Source organism: Podarcis raffonei, chromosome 16, assembly GCF_027172205.1.
Source record: "Podarcis raffonei isolate rPodRaf1 chromosome 16, rPodRaf1.pri, whole genome shotgun sequence".
Lineage (NCBI taxonomy): Eukaryota > Metazoa > Chordata > Lepidosauria > Squamata > Lacertidae > Podarcis > Podarcis raffonei.
This window is the reverse complement of record NC_070617.1, coordinates 3,430,760-3,449,047: the sequence shown is the minus strand read 5'-3', so window position 1 is coordinate 3,449,047 and position 18,288 is coordinate 3,430,760. Positions and strand designations below refer to the sequence as shown.

General features: G+C 45.3%; 1 protein-coding gene across 5 annotated transcripts; it reads left to right on the top strand.

The window, feature by feature from the left end:
* Window positions 1–319: 319 nt before the first annotated feature.
* GOLPH3L (golgi phosphoprotein 3 like) lies at window positions 320–17,269 on the top strand. 5 transcript variants are annotated; one of them, XM_053368883.1, is made up of 5 exons: window positions 320–481; window positions 6,389–6,587; window positions 14,514–14,645; window positions 14,762–14,876; window positions 16,243–17,269. In XM_053368883.1, the coding sequence occupies exons 2-5, from the start codon at window positions 6,405–6,407 to the stop codon at window positions 16,668–16,670; spliced, it is 858 nt and encodes a 285-aa protein (XP_053224858.1). In that variant the 5' UTR covers window positions 320–481; window positions 6,389–6,404; the 3' UTR covers window positions 16,671–17,269. The 5 variants fall into 5 exon arrangements, with proteins under 5 accessions (XP_053224858.1, XP_053224854.1, XP_053224856.1 ...); XM_053368879.1 differs by having other exon boundaries at window positions 320–550; XM_053368881.1 differs by lacking the exon at window positions 320–481 and adding an exon at window positions 603–726.
* The last annotated feature ends 1,019 nt before the right edge of the window (window positions 17,270–18,288 follow it).

Sequence of the window (18,288 nt, the reverse complement as noted above, 5' to 3'; positions counted from 1 at the left end):
TTTTAATCTTCTGTTGGAAGAGTGGCTGGGGAAACCCAGCCAGATGGGCAGGATATAAAAAAATATTATTATTATTTAGTATAATAGCGCTTTATATGTACGGCACAGTTGTGGTCGATTTGGAGGGCCAGTGCCATCTTTGTCATCTCCTCAGCGGCCACAAAATTATTATAATTGTGACCCGCCCTTCCCCAGCAAGTCCCAGGGCAGGTTGCGACAATTAAAAATTATGAAATTAAAAACAGTTCAGCCAAATTAAGGTCACGGGAATAGGGTGAGTCCTGAAAAACATGCGTCTCAAATGTGCCAAAGGCCTTGGTAAAGATGGCTTCCAGCAGCGACCAAGAAGTCAGTGAAGGAAGGGGTTGTCAATTAAGACATGAGGCCTTTCTTATTTTCCCGCCTTTTAAAAAATAAACCTTAGCAGGGTTACCGGCCGTTCCCTCTCCTCACAGTGACAGCCCAGGCAGGCTGAAGGAAGGTGGCCAGTTCCCCTCTTTCTCTTTTATCAGGCCGTAATGTGGCAAGAAGCCTATTTTGGTTTTAAGCGGTATATAAATTAATAAGCCATAAAACTGTCAAAGCCAAAGGGCTGCGCTGAGGCGCTGGCGTCCGAAGCACAGAAACAAAATGGAGAAGGGACAATGGCTCCCTGTCTCTTGACCCGAGCAAGCAGCTCCTGAGACTAGGGGCCATTCCTCTCAGGAATAGTTATCTTCTTCTTTTGTAAAGATTATTTTATTTCATTTTATGACGTACATAAATTGGAGAGAATATTTCTAATAACAGGTGTAAACCAAAGCAAAACCATAGAACAGGCATGTAGAAGAATTGCAGTCACGTATGGATTAAGTAACAAAGTCCAGGTCGTGAAAGGAAAGGAAAATAATGGTCTTCGCATAAAGAAAGAAATACGGTTTTGCACTATTTGGCTGCCAAGTCTAATTCCAGATTTGCCAAGCTTGTGTGACAATGGTTGTCTTGAAAATGAGGGTTCTGCAGTATTAGTGATAAAGGAACGTCAAATCGTACAAAAAGTGCCTGGGGGTTCTAGTCATTGTCAAAATCTCAACCGTTCATGAAGCGTTTGAGGAACAAAGCATAAAGCGGGGGTCTCTGGATCATTAGACACCACACAATATCTTATTTATTATATTTATATATTATATTTTAATAAATATATATATATTTATTTATATATATTTATATCCTGCCTTTCCTCCAAGGAACTCAAAATGGCATACATTTTGTGGCTGCCCTGTTTGCATAGCAAAAAGCAGTCAGAGGGACTGTCATGGCTGCTCCTCCTCAGACATGACAATATAAATCCACAGGCTCTCAGGCCCAGCAGAAGTTCCTGAGGAGAAAAATTCGGCCACATTTCTGTATCCACTTATTGAGTGTTTTCTGTTGCGGGTGACCTCAAAGTGATTCACATTTATAACAAACAACTTCTATACAGTACTGCGTAAAAATAATAAAATGGGAATATTGCCTCTCAAAGAAGCTCATGTCAGTATAAACGAAAGAGCCTCACCAGAAGGCTTTAAAATTCAAAAGGCTCTAATGGAGGAGAGGGAAAAGGAAGAGCAAATTATGGCCTGTTTGTGTGTGCGTATATATATATATACACACATACATATACATATATATACACACACACACACACACCGTATTTTTCCGTGTATATGATGCTCCCATGTATAAGACGCCCCCTATTTTTGGGGACTCCAAATTAAGAAAGCACCCCCTCAGCACTACCCGTGTATAAGACGAGCCCCAATTTTAAACCTAATTTTTTGGTTAAAAAACCCTAGTCTTATACTTAAAAAATACGATATACACACACAAACAAAGAAAAAACAAAGTACAAGGCTTGCTAATTTGTCGTTTTAACTGCCGCTGTTTCACCTATGCCTTGTTAGATGGCTACTGTTTTATGCTTCAACATGTTTTTACACTTTCCGTTCTGAACTACTTTGGGCCTGACAGGCAATGTAAAAATACCAAAATCCGTTTAAAAAAGAAAAGGAGACCCGAGTTCAAATCCCCACTCCAGCTAAGAAATCCACTGGTTGAGCTTGACCTCCCATTTTATTACTGCATTGCAGGGGCTGTTATGAGGGGAAAGGGGGATCCCTGAAGCAGCAGAGAGACAGCGGGTTCTCCAAGAAGGGTGAACGGGCATGAGAATAGCAAATGAGGAGGCAAAAAATCAGGAAATCTTAATTTAACATATAATAGCATTGTTCTTGTTTGCAGTCTTTAAAGTGGGCACTGGAGAAGATGCTTTCCTAGGGACACAGCTGTCAGCCCAGAACAAGCATATTATCCTGGGGAAATGTATCCCTGCGGCAGAAAGCGGATCAGGATCTACCGCGAGATCTCATGGCCGCCCGCAGGTCGATCTGCAAGGGTCGCTGGCTGACCCCCAAATGGCTCAACAAAAGCTTTTTTAAAACGGGTGCTTTAAATTGTTCCACCCCATGCAGAACCGAGAGTGGCGGCGAGAGGCAGGATATAAATTTTATTATCAATAAAATAAATAAGGCAAGAAGGAAGAGACACCCACGCTTGCCCCAATTAGGTGGCTTTAAATAAAGCAGAGAAGCGGTTAAACTGGGATTGCGAGATCCATTCTCCCATTTTGCATCCCAGAAGTCGGAAGGGGACCCCAAAGGTCATCCAGTCCAACCCCGTACAATGCAGGAATCCTGGCTGAAAGAATCCCTGACAGGTGGCTTTAGCTGCTGGATCTTGAAGTTCAGGTGGAAGCAAAAGGAGATCTGCTGAGTCCTTAACGCCTTCAGGGGTTTTGTTTTCAAAAGTTATGTGTCAATATAAACAGGGAAGGTTTATAAGGGAAGCATAAGCAGTAGCTGATTCACCGGCATCTCCAGGTGGGCTGGGGATGTCCCCAAATTTGAAACCCCGAAACCAGCCCTTCATCAGAAGTGAAATTTTACTTTATTTTTTAAGGGCCAAAAGTCAGTGGGACACTGGTCCTGGGTCCAATCACTTCTCCGCATAGGGCTAGGAAAAAACCACTTCCTTAAACCCTGGAAATCTGCTGCCAGTCAGTGTAGACCATATGGAGCTAGACAGGCCAATGGTCTGACACGATACACGGCCTAGGACCCTCGTACCTACGGGACCGCCTCTCCCGATATGCCCCACGGAGAACCTTAAGGTCCATAAATAGCAACACCCTAGAGGTCCCGGGCCTTAAGGAAGTCAGATTAGCCTCAACCAGAGCCAGGGCCTTTTCAGTACTGGCCCCGACTTGGTGGAACGCTCTGTCTCATGAGACCAGGGCCCTGCGGGATCAGATTTCTTTCCGCAGGGCCTGTAAGACAGAGTTGTTCCGCCTGGCCTTTGGCTTGGAGCCAATTTGATTCCCTCCCTCTCTTTCTTTTTCCTTTCTCCTCCTGTGAAGAGGTTGCAGCCTAAGGTTTTAATGTTGTATTTTAACCTTTTTAAATTGTATTTTAATCAACTTGTTTTTATTATTGGTTGTTAGCCACCCTGAGCCCGGTCTTGGCTGGGGAGGGCGGGGTATAAATAACATTTATTATTATTATTATTATTATTATTATTATACAAAAGGAAAATAGGGGCAGGGAGGGCAGAGGAAAGGTGGGCACAACATGCACCGGGCGCAGCCTGCAAAACCTTCCATCCCATGCAAACCTGATGAAGAGGAAAAAAGAGGGAAGGAGGGAGAAGCCTTCACTCCTTGCATTCGGGGAGGGGGATTTACTCCCGAGTAATCTCACGCAGGACGTAGATGCAACCCCCCGCCCCCAAATCTTGCAATCCCTAACCCGGCATGCAAACATCTGCGCAGGCGCCTTAACACCTTTTCTTGGACACACCTCCTCCTTTCCCGTGGTGCACACCAATGTTGTGCATGTGTGTGCAAAAAGACCATTGGTTCCTTGGCCTTGGAAAGCCAGCCGCGCTCTCCCCCTCTCCATTGGTTCCCTCTGCTGTCAATCCCACTAGCTCCTCCCATCCTTTTTTTACTTAATTAATCGTGCCCCCCTCTTTTTTTGCAAGTTTGTCTGTTGAAACAAAGAGAGGCGTAAAACCCGCCTTCCCAAGGAGCCTATTGGTGAATTCCTTTGCAGTAGGTCTTTTCATTTGCCCTTTGCATACACACCAGGGTAGGTTTCCCAGGGAAACCAGGAAGCTGATGTGCTGGGGGGTGTATATATTTTTTCCCCTCCTTTCCCTTTCTCCTCCTCCCCCTTCCTTTTTGCCGATGAACCAGGAAGTAAAGTTTGCTCAGCTTAGGATTCCCCAGTTTTCCCATTAAGAAGCAAGCCAGCAACTTGAGCAATAGCTGGAGGAGGAGGAGGGGAGAACAGGGCATTATTACAGGTGAGTCTGGGAAAGGACTTTCTAGGCGCGATTAAAGCCTTAGCACCCTTGGGTGCATAAGGGAACCCCCCCCCCCTTCGTTTTAATGTGTACATTTTAAGGGGTGGGCGAAGGCAGTGGCTTTCTGCCCCACATCTAGGAATTAAGAGGGGGAACCGTAATCCTGATTGTGGTGGTGCACTTGATAAATCTTGATTATGCTGCTGTGTTTGCTTCGTTGTTTAGGCTACAAGACGCTTTGAGTTTAATCTTAACACCCTATTTTAAAGAGGGTATAAAATGTAATCTTATAGCTGCGTCTCTTCTTAAAATGACCTGTTTGTAACGTGTTCGAGAGAGAGGTGGCTGCTTACAGTTCCAGTCGCTTCCTTGCTTCTTCAGTCCCACGCTTTCGTTCCTTTTAAATTATTATTTAGTTAAGTATTGGTTCTCATAAATGCATACTGAAATATAACCAGACAGCTAAATATAATCTGTACCTGTTTAGCTGCAGTTTGAAACAGTAGAGGTTTGAGTCCTAGGCTAGGGCCTAGGGGAGGTCCCCAACACACAACAGTGAAGCTCCCTGGGCGATCTTGGGCAAAGTCGCCACCTCTCAGTGTGGCCTACTTTGCAGGGTTGTTGTCACAATAATACAAAGCGCGGGGAGAGCTGTGTAGGCCAGCTTGAGCATCTTGAAGGCAAAGGTGATACCTCAATGCAGTAAAACTGAATATTTTTTTAGCATTATTATTCCAGCAGGGTTTTTGATTGGATTTTGATTTTGTGATTAAGTGGTATGCAAATTGTTGCAATAAGAGACGTGTTAAAAGTGTGAAGTTACACATGCACCACTCAGTTTAATTTGTGGGTCAGGAAAAGCTACATTTCTTTAGAGGTACAGGATGTGGTGTTACCTACCCACCTCGTGTCTAGTTTGTGCCAAGAAGAAGCAGTGGTTTTATGGTGAAATGGAAAGAAAAAACAGGCATGTGTGCAACCTTACGCTATCTATGTTTACTTAGCAGTAGACGTCAGTATATACTTCTCCCAGAAAGTTTGCAACACTAACCCAACTTACCAGAAAATAAGCCCCCTTCAATTCAGTAGATGTTCTGAATAGGCATGGTTGTTCATTTATTTTATTTATTTATTGCGTTTATGTCCCACCTTATTCTTCCAAGGAGCTCAAGGCTCCTCCCCCCCACCCCCTTGAATCCCCACAACAACCCTTTGAGGCAGGTTAGGCTGAGAAACAGTACCTGTCCCCCAAGGTCACACGCAGCTTCATGGCCGAGTGGAGATTTGAACCCTGGTCTCTTCCAAGCCCTAGTCCAAGACTCTAACCACTATACCACACTGGCTCGGTTAGGAGGGCAGCTTCGGCGTTTGTAAAATTGCTGCTTTAGATTATTTTTATTTTATATTGCCTGTCTTAATAATTGCATATCCTTATGTTATCTTTGCTGCAGACAGGAATGCTGAAAAACGAGGGGTTTGCCTGAGGATGTTTTGCAAGACGGTGGTTTAGTATGAACGCTAGTCCTGTGTCTGTTATTTGCTTTCAGTAGATTTGATATTGAATTTTAAATTTAGCTCATTTTAGCACAGACTGGCGACGATGCTCCAAGGTTTTGGACACTGTCAGCTGTACTTTTCCACTGGTTGAACCAGGGACCTTCTGCACACAAGTCAAATCTTCTGGCTTTGAGTTGCAGCCCTTCCCCTAACTGTGCAGTGAGATCCCAGCCCTGCTTGTACTGAATACTTAAATGCATAGGAATCTTTCTTATACCAAGTCAGACAATCAGTCCATCCAGTTCATTATTATCTACACTGACTGGCAGCGTGGGGTTTCAGAGAGAGAGGGTTTTCAGCCCTACCTGGAGACGTTGGTTTTCTGTTGGCAGAGCAGTTCCTCTGACCCCAAACTGCGGCCCTTCCCCTAGAAACCGGGAGCATCACAAAGAACTATTTGCAGGAGATACATATATATCTTTCCCCCCTCTTCTCTCTCTGTTCCTAGGCACGACAGAGAGACCATGACAACGTTAATTCACCGGGGGCGGCGCGCAGATGTCGGGCGAAACGTTGACAAGCGGCTGGAGGGTGAGGAGGACTCCATACCAGACAAGAATTTGGGCGAGGAAGACTCCGGAGACTCGAAAGACATCCGCCTCACCCTCATGGAGGAGGTGCTGCTCCTCGGCTTGAAGGATAAGGAGGTACAAAAGCCTTGTTGTTGCATTGATTAACCGCCCTTCAGCAGCAGCTCGCAAGGAGGGGTACAACAATTTAAAATTCAGAATTAAAAACAGAGCAGATTGCAGTTGCAGGAGCAGGGCAGGCACATCTCAGGCATCAAAGGCCAGGGTAAAGAGCTGCATCTTCAGCATTTGTCGAAAGCTGCATCGTGAAGATGCCAGGTGCACCCCGTATTACCCTCACAAGCCCCCTGCAAGGAAGGCTAGGTCTCAAGACAGCAGCCCAGGGTCGCCCAGTGAGCCTTCTGGCTGAGTCAGAATTTGAACCCTGATCTCCCAGGTCCTAGTCAAGCACACCTAACTGCTATTGACTGGCAGAAGGTAAGCTCAGTGACTCCTTAACTGCACAATCAGCTGGGGATCTAGAGGAGAAGAAATCTGAGATTCCCTGGGGAAAACAACCCAGCATGTATGTCCTGAGAAGGTTTTTATTACTATTTATCTTATTTGTAAGATTTCTTACCCACCCATTTACCATAAGGTCCCAGAGTGGTTTATAGCAAAATGGTGTGCAATTATAAAGACAAGTAAAACCACACTATCCAAAACAGGACAGTAGAAATTAAGCAAGACAGCTTGCCTGTCAAGGGTCAGGTTGGAGAGCTGTGTCTTCAGTATTCGCCGCTTTCTCTTCTGCATGAGATTGTTTATGGGAGAAGGGTTGTAGTTTAGTGGTACAGCTTGCATGTAGAAGGTCCCTGCTTCCATCCCTGGCATCTTCAGGTTGGGCTGGGAGAGACCTCCTTTCCAAAACCTTGGAGAACTGCTGCCAGTCAGTGTAGACAATGCTGAGGTAGACAAACCAATAGCCTGACCCTGGATAAGGCAGCTTCCTTTTTAAAATTAGCCCTTTCTTCAGAACCATGAGGGCCAGAACCTTACTGTTCAGGGCAGTGGTAGAGGATCTGCTTTGAAGGCAAAGCATCTGCTTCGCTCACAGAAGGATCCAGGTCCAATCCTGGCTAAACAGACCAGTGGCCTGACTTGGTATAAGGCAGTTCCTTATTTATTACATTTATATCCGACTTTTCCTTCAATTAGCTCCCTCCTGTTTTTGCCCACATGGCACCCTATGAGGTAGGTTAGGATGAGAGATGCTGATGGACCCTGTGCTGAGTGTAGTGTTAGAATCTGCATCTTCCCAGTTCTAGTCTGATACTCTGACCACTACACTGCACTGCCGTAGTGGTTAAGATAAGCCAGAGACGTGTGGGCAGTTCTTGTATGAAATTTGAGGAGCCAGAGCGAAGAAGGTGGAAGTGTGTGGCGAGAGCCAGATTGCCAGTGTTTACCAGTGGTGGGATTCAGTTGATTTGAGCCTGTCGCTTATTGTGAACTGAAAAGGCTGGGCATAAAAAGTGTCTGTATGCACGTTGGCAAACATTTTGCCAGATTCTCTCCCCTTGTTCTGGCCCAGAATGTTGGATATCCTTATATCCCCTGCTCCATTATATCCCACCAGAAAAAGAGAGTTTCTTGATAGTCTTTAATGGCTCCCCATTTATTATGGCATAAGATTTTGTGAGGTGCATGAAGTTAGCAAAATATATGTGCAGTGTGTGTGAAAAGGCCATAAAATGTGATCCGTTCAATCTGAAAAGTTTACATATCTACAGGGTAAGCATAGTGGCCATCGATTCCAGTAGTTATTGGTGATAGAAGAGAATCTCTTCATATTTATGTATTTGTGGTTGTTGATTTTAAAATAAATATCCTGTGTTATCTTGCCAAAACAACAACCCTGGGCAGCTGTCAAAATACAAATGAAATAAATAACATTGTAAAGCAGAAATTCAAAACAGTAACTAATAAAACTCCAGAAGGTTGCCAAACAGCACCAAGGAGACAACCAGCTATGCTCAATTAATACCCGTTGCAAGTCAGAGAAGCTTGGTTTCAGCAGTGTCCGTAAACTAATTGAATCAAGCTTGTGGACAGATTCTAGTTCTGACAACATAGCTGTGATTCGTGAATTACAAGGAATTGGAATAGATGACCCTTAGGATCACTTCCAGCTCTACCATTCTATGACTCTGTGATTTTTCGCAAAGGTTATAACTGACTTTGCCAGGACTCTACTTACTTTCTTTCTTTTAGCAGAAATTTATTAGAGGGCAGTGTCCATGATAGAGTAGGGGAGTGCATTTTAAAACCAGTTCCGGACTGATCTAACTGGTATCTTTACCATTTATACATTGGTTTCAGTTCTCTTCCTTTTTTGCAGAAAATCCTCTGTCCAAAGGTGTGTCAGACCTGTACCTGGGCAGTCCTTGGTTAGTAATTACTGAGGTAAACCGGTTTGGAATTGCTCATTTGCACAGCTTTCTACAGATGCTTGTCGAAGCTTTTGCCACTGATCAGGTCTAGTGACATACACCTCCCACCTCAAAAGAGGGTGGAAGTTGCGAGTCATATCACAGGATCGCTGCTGCCCAGGACTACTCTTCAGAACTGCTAGACCATTAGAGCTCTTGTCATGCAGTTGCCAACCTTCTGTTATATTGTACTGAGACATTTGTAGTGAGCGAGAGAGAACCTTTGTCTTGACTGAGTCCACAATAAATAGAAGCCGGTTTGGCGAGAAACCAGTAAATGTTAGGTTTTTAGAGCCTGCCAGAATCTAAGAAGAGCCCTGCAGCTGGATGAGGCCAGAGGGGGCCCATCTAGTCCAGCATCCTGATCTCACAGCGGCCAAAACCCCAAAGAACCTAGGAATCTAGATACACTGCCCTTGGACCTGGAGGTTCCATAAGCACACTGAAAGAGACCTGCTGGGTCCGATCAATGCCCCATCTAGTCCAGCATCCTGTTCTATAGAGAAGCCAGCAAGCAGGTCCTGAGTGCAACAGCAACTCTTTCCACTTGTGTTTCCCTGTGGAGCACCCTCCCATCAGATGTCAAAAAAATGAACAACTATATGACATTCAGAAGACATCTGAAGGCAGCCCTGTTTAGGGAAATTTTTAATGACTGATTTTTTAATCTTTTGTTGGAAGCCGTCCAGAGTGGCTGGGGAAACCCAGCCAGATGGGCGGGATAGAAATAATAAATTTTTATTATTTCCCAGCAACTGGTATTCAGAAGCCTGCTGCCTCCAACCCTGGCTCAGATCAAAGCCATTGTGGCCAGTAGCCTGCTGATAGCCTTCTCCTCCAGGAATCTCTTTAACCCTCTTTTAAAGCCATCCAGGTTGGTGGCTGTCACTGCTGCTTGTGACACCATGTAGACTTTGCTGGTTCGTGCCTTGGCTGCACGCGATTTGACTTCCCCTCCCTTGTCCTGCTTAGAAGGATGGTCACATTGCTCTGACTTTTTTAAAGATGCACCCCTGTCTTTGGAGTCCCTGTCTTGGCGTGCAGACATAGGGTACACTATAAGCACTGCAAGGAGAAGGGGGAGGGAATAAGCTCTGTCAGGGAGAGCTGCATTTGCTTGCTAGTCCATCCAGACACCCCTCGCCTAGATTACAATAGTATCCTGATTCTTACTGTAAGTGACTCCTTGTCCTTTAGGGAACCCTTTTAAATGAAGTTGTGGCGTCAAGACTCCAGCTGCACCTGTCTTGTGATTCTTCCCCCCCCCCAGGGCATGAACTGTAGGAACTGATTTGCATGCTCATGCTTCATTTATATCGTAGGTGGTTGACTTCTGCTGTGGGGAAGGGCCATAGTTTAGTGATAGAGGATCTGCCTTCCAGCAGAAGGTCCCAGGCGGCATTTCCAGGTAGGGCTGGGAGGGACTCCTGCCAGAAATCCTGGAGGGCTGTTTGCGTAGAAATATTTAGCTGGATGGACCAACAGTCTGACTCAGAATAAGGCAGCTTCCTCTGTTCCTAGGAGCTGGCCCAGGTTGTCTTACAACAGCATATTTAACAGGATCAACCCCCCGCTACTTTTTTGCAATGGTGCAGGGACAGTAGCCCAGAGCACCCATCACACTTAAGCATAGTTAGCATTAGCCACAGTTGGATGTCTTTTAATCTTGGTTAATCCAGACATGGAGCCAGGGGAGCTGACACAATTGTGGCTTGTTTAATACAAATTAATTCCTAAACTGGTTTGCAAGTTTGCTCCAGGCCCATTTCACCAGCTGCTTTGTGGCCAGTCCTTAATTCTCTGTGTAGGTATATTGACACAACATTTCCCCATGGTTAGTGAAACAAACCATGGGCAACATTTCACCGTGGTTAGTAAAACAAACCATGGTTTTAAGTGTTAATGGTCTGATTTCTCACAAAGCACTGAGCCTAAACTGTGGCTTAGCAAGGGTGCATAGGGAGAAATTTGCGGCAGATAGGCTTCCTAACCACCCCTTTTACTGCCACGCCACCAGGAAGCAAAGCAACTGAAATCATGTTCCCGGCTAAATCCCAAATGCTTGAGGGAGTGTAAATGTCTTTATTGTCCTCTCAAACAGGTTCAAGGAGGAACACAGATAGTTTTGTGGCTGCAGCCAAAAGGGCTTTGGGTGATCTTCAAAGCTGCCTCCTTAGATTTGACAGGCACCCTCCTTGCTGAACTTCAGGCACGAACAAAAACGTCCTTATTTCAGCAGGCATCTTGAAGTTTTGTAGCTTTTAGGATGAGTTTTAATTGTTCTTATTCTCTTTTTTATTATCTACACTGCTTAGAGATTCTTAATGTTAAGTTGTATATACATATCTGAAATAAATACATAAACTAAGTTGTACGCTAGGTGGACCCTGAGTGTAACTGACATCATAGTAGAAGTTTTATCTTCCTTCTAGGGTCACAGATCAGTGTTTACCCCCTTTTCTATACTTTCAGCAACCCTTTGAGGTAGACTGGGCACCAAGATAGTGACTTAGCCTGAGGATTAAGGCAAGATGTGCTTATTCACTGCACCTGCACGAGCTGTGGGACAACTGAAATGTGTTATGCCAGGGTCCGCCAATGTTGTTGCTGAGCCACATCCCCCTTCAGCTGCATCAACCAGGGATGATGGAAGTTGTAGTCCAGCATAACCTAGAGGGCCCCTTGTTGGCTACCCCCGTGTTAAGCAATCATTGATCCCTTTTGACTGGGCTGCAGACACGCATTCATTTAAAGTGCATGACTTCCCCCAAAGAAACCTGGAAACTGGTTTGTTAATGATGATGGGAATTGTAGCTCAGTCAGGGGTAAACTATCGTTCCCCCAATTCTTTTTTTGGGGGGGCAGAGCCATATGGGGGCTACACAGCCTAAATGTGATTCCCTTTGGAGCTGCAGCTGGAGAGAGAACAGGGGCTCAGGCACCCCCAGAAGAGCTGAAGCGATTTGGAAATGTGGCACTTCTGCATTTGATTTAAAGCCCTGGTCTTGCCGGAACTCTTGATCCGTGTTTGTTTTTCCTGTCCAGTGGTTTGACTCAGACTGGTTCTTCAACTTCATTTCCTTTGCTGGGGCGAGGCATCATTCCAAGAGTTTAACTTACTGACTTTACATCTAAGTGTTGAAGCCCCAGTACCGGTGTGGCTGGGGGCCTTTTTTAAAAAAAAGGTTTTGGAATTATCCTTGGTCCACTCTGTTTGCTGTCAGAGTCTGTGGTCCTTAGCATGCATACTTGTAGGTACACTCCAATAAAATTAACAGGTTTTATGGCCAAAGTAAAATAGATTTGGGTAGAGTGCAATTTCATTTCTGTGCTTTTCAGGCCTATTCTGAACCGGTCTGGTGCAAGAATGCAGGTTGTAAAGTTGTAATTTGAACTATCGTTCTTGAAATTTAGAATGCCAGTGTCAGAATTAATATCTCAAATTCCAAAGCTTTTTTTTTTTTAGGTTTTTGATTTCCACAATAAATCTTTAATTGAGGCATACCTTTCAGGTCTTTAGTAACATGATATTGAGTTTTTTGTGGTGGTGCACAACCACAGAGTAGAATCGTTGAAATTAATGGACAGGACTAGCTTGTTTCATTGATTTCACTGGGTCTTTTCTGAATAGTTGGATGCAGCCCATCATTATTCCTTATAGCCCACCTTTATAAAGAGTCCAGGACAGCCAGCAGCATCTAAAAATGCAAAAATTTTAAAAAAGGAAAGTCATAATCTAAAATACATTGGTGAGACAATTATATCCATAGTGCCACTTTTACTATGTCCCCAAACAGCTGCAAAAATAAATAGGTCTTGAGGGGACGGCTGAATTTGTAGAGACATGTATGGGTGGCATTTGCCTAGTTTTTTACTAGAAATCTGGATTTTAGCTTTACAATTGAGGCACCAAGTTCCATTAAGGAAACCACATCCAGAGTGACTCCTTGGCAATGAGGACTAGAAACTTGTTCTGACACCAGAATGGAAGCTGAGCCTGTCACAGTCAAAAATTCTGCACTGACATTGAACATACACAGCCTCCCTCTTTGAGAAGACACTCCAAGAGGTTTCTTTGTGATACCTTGAACTGTTAAAATCCAGCTGAACCCACAGCCACTGATGTCACAGAATTAGTTTGCATAAGAAATAAAACTCCTGAACTTCAGACTGCTGTCTGTATCCTTGTGAAACGTCAAGAAAGGTCATGGGTGGAAAAGAGACTTTCTTTGGTCTTTCCAATTACACTCTTATCCAGCATGTTCTGCTATGAGGAAGTGGAGGGTTGTTTTTTTAAAGGTAAATAAAGGCCTGATTCTAGCTGTTAAATGGTTGTGAAGGCAGGGTGTCTTGCGTAAGCTTAACCATATTGGAGTGAATAGGCTTTTAAAATGCCACACTTTTTTCCCTTTTTTTTTTTTTTTTTTTTTGCTTTTTGCCTAGGCTGAAACAAGCGGTGTAGCTGTTGAAATAATGGGCTGGGTGTTTGCGCAGGAAGCGCTGCCTTCCATCTGGCAGGCTGCAGCTCCTTTTGGCTCAGCACCTCCTCTCCTTTTTCTATAAAGGAAGACTTGAGTTGTTCTTCAACTTGGAACAGCTTCATCAAAAGTTAATCCCTAACTGGTAGAAGTTTGGATTGGAGCAGTGTGTGTGTGTGTGTGTGTGTGTGTGTGTGTGTGTAAGTCCTCCCTTCCCCAGCCCACACCTGAGTGATCAAAAGACTTTTTAGCTTAGAAAGAGGTGGCGTGATAGAAGTGTATAAAATTATACATGGAATTTCCCCCCTCCCTCTCTTGTAACAATAAGGACATCCAATGAAGCTGTATGTTGGAGGATTCGGGACAGATTAACAGAAGGACTTCTTCACACAGTGCATAGTTAAACCATGGAACTCACTTATACAGGAAGCTGTGACAACCACCAACTTAGATGGCTTTAAAAAAGGATTAAAATTCAGTGTTTCTCAACCTGTGTGTCTCCCCAGATGTTGAACTACAACTCCCATCATCCCTAGCTAGCAAGGCCAGAGCTCAGGGATGATGAGAGTTGTAGTCCAACAACATCTGGGGACCCACCGGTTGAGAACCGCTGGATTAGATAGATTCCTGGAGGAGAACAAGGCTATCAATGGCTACTGTCCACAGTGACTGTACTCTCCCTCCAGTGCTGGAGGCAGTGATGCTTCTGAAAACCAGTTGCTGGAAGCCGTAGGAGGGGAGACAGTGCTCTTGCGCTTGGGTCCTGCTTGCTGGTTTCCCTTTGGGGCATCTGGTTGGCCACTGTGAGAACAGGAGGCTGGACTAGATGGGCCCTTGGCCAGATCCAGCACACTCTTCTTATGCTCCTGGAATACTCTTTGAAATAGACCTAAGTTAGCTATATCTGATGCTTTTTGGTGGGTTTGCTCTGTTTAAACTCCGCTCAAATTACTTAATGACAGCCTTGACTAATAATCCTGTCTTTGGTCACCTCTAAAGTCTGTGACTTGCACCAAACCACAAGCTCTTTATGGCCCGACATTGCAGTTTCTTCCTGGGTCTTTGCTGATGTCCATTCCTGATCTCCTCCTCAGGGCTACACGTCCTTCTGGAACGACTGCATCTCCTCCGGGATCCGGGGCGGCATCCTCATTGAGCTGGCAATGAGGGGAAGGATACAACTGGAGCCACAGACTATGAGGAAAAAACGACTGCTGGACCGGAAGGTGAGAGGGTTTTTCATTTCCCTGGCCTCCCTAAGGCTGTTTGTTAGGGCCTGTTTCAGTGCGCCTTTGGGAGCCTGGCAGAAGTCTTTGTCTCTCGCTTTCTTTCTGCCTTCTAGGTCCTCCTAAAGTCAGATGCCCCGACGGGAGACGTCCTCCTAGACGAGACGCTGCGGCACCTCAAAGCCACCGAACCTGCCGAGACAGTGCAGACGTGGATTGAGTTGCTGACAGGTGAGGGCGGAAGTGTTTCTGAGCACTGCGGGGCTGCTGAGCCTTTGGGGCGTCTACAGATTCCTTCTCATTTTAAGAACTTGCGTGCCTCTTATAACAGAATCTCTAAGCGGTTGACATTGTATATATCAGTAAAATCACAAAAAGTCAGTACATGATACCTGGGTAAATAGGAATCCAGTAAAACATTAAGCAAAATATTAGGAACACTGAAATTATGCCTGTGGGCTGCTACAGTGCTCTGAAGATAAAAGCATAGTGACCTGTGTTCAAACCCTAAACTGTGGTTAATCCCCTAAGTATTACCTTTTGAAACAAGCCAGCTTCACAACCCATCGCCTTCTTCCCCCTCGCTCCAGTAACGTGGAGGTGGGGAACCTTTTTTTGCAGGCTGAGAGCCACCTTCCCTGTAGGCTGCCTTCCAGGGGCCAGGTGCAAATAGTGAAATGCGAAAGTGGGTGGTACTGTAGGCTACATTCCAGTCTCTTCCTCCAGGTGAGCAAGAGACCCTGTCACAGTTCAAGGACACATCCCAAGCAAAAGCACTCGAGGAGGATGTGAAGGAAGGGCAGTGATGGGTTTGGTCTGGGGATAGTCCCAAGGGCCGGAATAGAGAAGCTTCAGGGGCCACAGTCAGCCCCCAGACAACACGTTCCACTACCACCACCCCAGCTGCCAAAATTGGATGGGCATAAGGTGTTACTGCAAAATTCTGTAGCTAAAGTACAACCACCTCTCAACCAAGTTTGTATTATAGGTCATCTTTTGTAGATTATTGTAATATGAACCTGAGCAAATCATAGGTTGAAAGACATTCCCATACCTATAATAATAATAAATAATAATAATAAAAATTATTTATACCCTCCCCTCCCCAGCCAGAGCTGGGCTCAGGGCGGCTAACACCAATAAAATCACAGTAAAAACATAAGGGGGGCAAAAACAAAACAATTTAAAATACAAGTTAAAAACAATTTAAAATGCAGCCTCATTTAAAAGTAGCCAATAGATCAAGACCATATGGGGGGGGGGGGACATAAGGGTCAGACTGAGTCTAAACCAAAGGCCATGTAAATCCCTAAAATTAAATAAATGAATTTGTTTGTTTCAAAAAACAACAATCTGTAGCTAAAACAGTGAGGACTAGAATCTTTTTCTTTTTAAGGTAACATACGTAGCACAGTAAATGGGCATCTGCTTTGCACACAGAAGGGCCCAGCTCAATCTCTGGCTTCTCTTGCTGCAGCTGGGAGACACTCCCTCTTGAAACCTAGCCGGCCACTGCCAGCCAGAGTAGACCATACCGAGCTAGATGGGCCCTCAAGGTCCTGACCTTGTTGCTGACCCTCTTCCTCGCCTCCCGCAGGTGAGACCTGGAACCCCTTCAAGCTGCAGTACCAGCTCCGCAACGTCCGGGAGCGCATCGCCAAGAACCTTGTGGAGAAGGGGATCCTGACGACCGAGAAGCAGAACTTCCTCCTCTTCGACATGACCACCCACCCGGTCACCAACACCACGGAGAAGCAGCGCTTGGTGAAGAAGCTGCAAGAGAGTGTCCTGGACCGGTGGGTCAATGACCCCCACCGCATGGACAGGCGGACCTTAGCCCTGCTGGTCCTGGCCCACGCCTCTGACGTGCTGGAGAACGTCTTCACCAGCCTGGTCGACGAGAAATACGACGTGGCCATGAACCGGTCCAAGGACCTCATGGACAGAGACCCTGAGGCGGAAGCGGCCAAGGCGGGGGGCTCAGAGATGATCTGGGCTGTGTTGGCAGCCTTCAACAAGTCCTAAAAGCCTCCCGAGTCGGGCGAGGCTGTTCTGAGTGGGTTTGGCCCTCGTTTCCTCTTTAGGACTGAACCTTTTCCGTTCTGTGGAATCTTCCCATGCTCCTTAGCGGTGGGCATTGGTGACTTGCCGCGCCCGTAGCCGCCACCACAGATGTTGGGCATGGCAGGCGACATTCTGTTACAGGAACGCCTATATCTTCACCACCATCTCCTCTTCCTCGGATTCGGGGACTTGTTAGGTTGCAAGAACGAGCAAAGAAGTTTGTGCGCCGTTTTCTCCTTCCCCCTGGAAACACGCCCCTGTTCCGTTGTCCCCCCAGTTTAAAATGAAGGTCTGTGTCTGCTAGAAGTGGAGTGAGCCACCTCTTTCGTTTATTTCAAACTCTTTTCTCCGCCCCCCTCTGCTGTTTTAGGGAGGAACAAATTACAATGTGCATTTGGGATTTTTGTTTCGTTTTGTTCCGTTTTTTTCTCTGTGTGTTAAATCTTACAACCCCAACCTCTGTTTTGCCCTGTCTCGTTTTTTCGACCCAGTTTTCCCCTTGTGCTTTTTATTCCTTGTGTTCTGCTGGAAAAAAAAACCCATTACAGCACAAATCTCTATGCAATCTCTTGTGTGTTATTTTTCCCCCATGCTTTTGATTCTCACGGTTCCACTTCCTTCCCACTGGCAATTTGTTTATAAAGTAGGCAGAGAATATCCATAAACTGGTGACGTTCTGTGTGTTCTGGGCTAATGAAAAGCCAAGTGTTGGATCAAGACTTAGTTGCATTGATTGAAATCAATGAAATTTTAATTTAAAGTCATAAAAACATCAGAAGAGCTCTGCTGGATCAGGCCAATGGCTCATCTATTCCGGCATCCTGTTCTCACAGTGGCTGACCAGGTGCCCCAATGGGAAACCCAGTAGCAGGATCCAAGCACAAGAGCACTCTTTCCTCCTGCGGTTGCCAGCAGTTGGCATTCAGAAGCATTGCTGCCTCTTGGTTGCGTTAAAATCATTATTTTACTTTTCACAAACATTTCAGTGCTGCTCATCTTATTCTGGATCCAGCCCTGAATTTCTTCACCCACAGCCAACCACTAAATTCTTGGGACCTGTACAGATTATGCAAACGGCAGATTTGCATGATTTCTTTATATAATTTTATTCTGTTTTTGATTGTTACATAATGGAACCCCTTTTCTTAACCAGCCTTCCCCAAGCCAGGCCCCCTTCAGATATTTGGATCTCCCGCAATCCCTGGCTCGGCTGTCTTTGCTGGGTGGGAGCTGTAGTTCAAAACACCTAGAGAGGCACCACCTATGCTTTTAAAATCTTCTTCCGTCATCTTCCTGGCTTCTGAGACTTTTAGGTGTTGCCCATACGCTATAGGTCATGTTTTCATGTTCATAAGATCTAGAAGCTTGGTTTTGTTTTTTAAACGAAACCAAACATTCCAGCCAACTGAACTCCATACTCTGATTTGGCAACACAGCATGATACGTGCAGCGTTGCTGATATTGCATCTCATGTTGGCTAAGTACTGTAAGAATTGTATTGGACTAAATGGACCTTTTGTTCTGATCCTGCAGTGCTTTTATGGAATCATAGAATCACAGTCCAACCCCCTGCAATGCA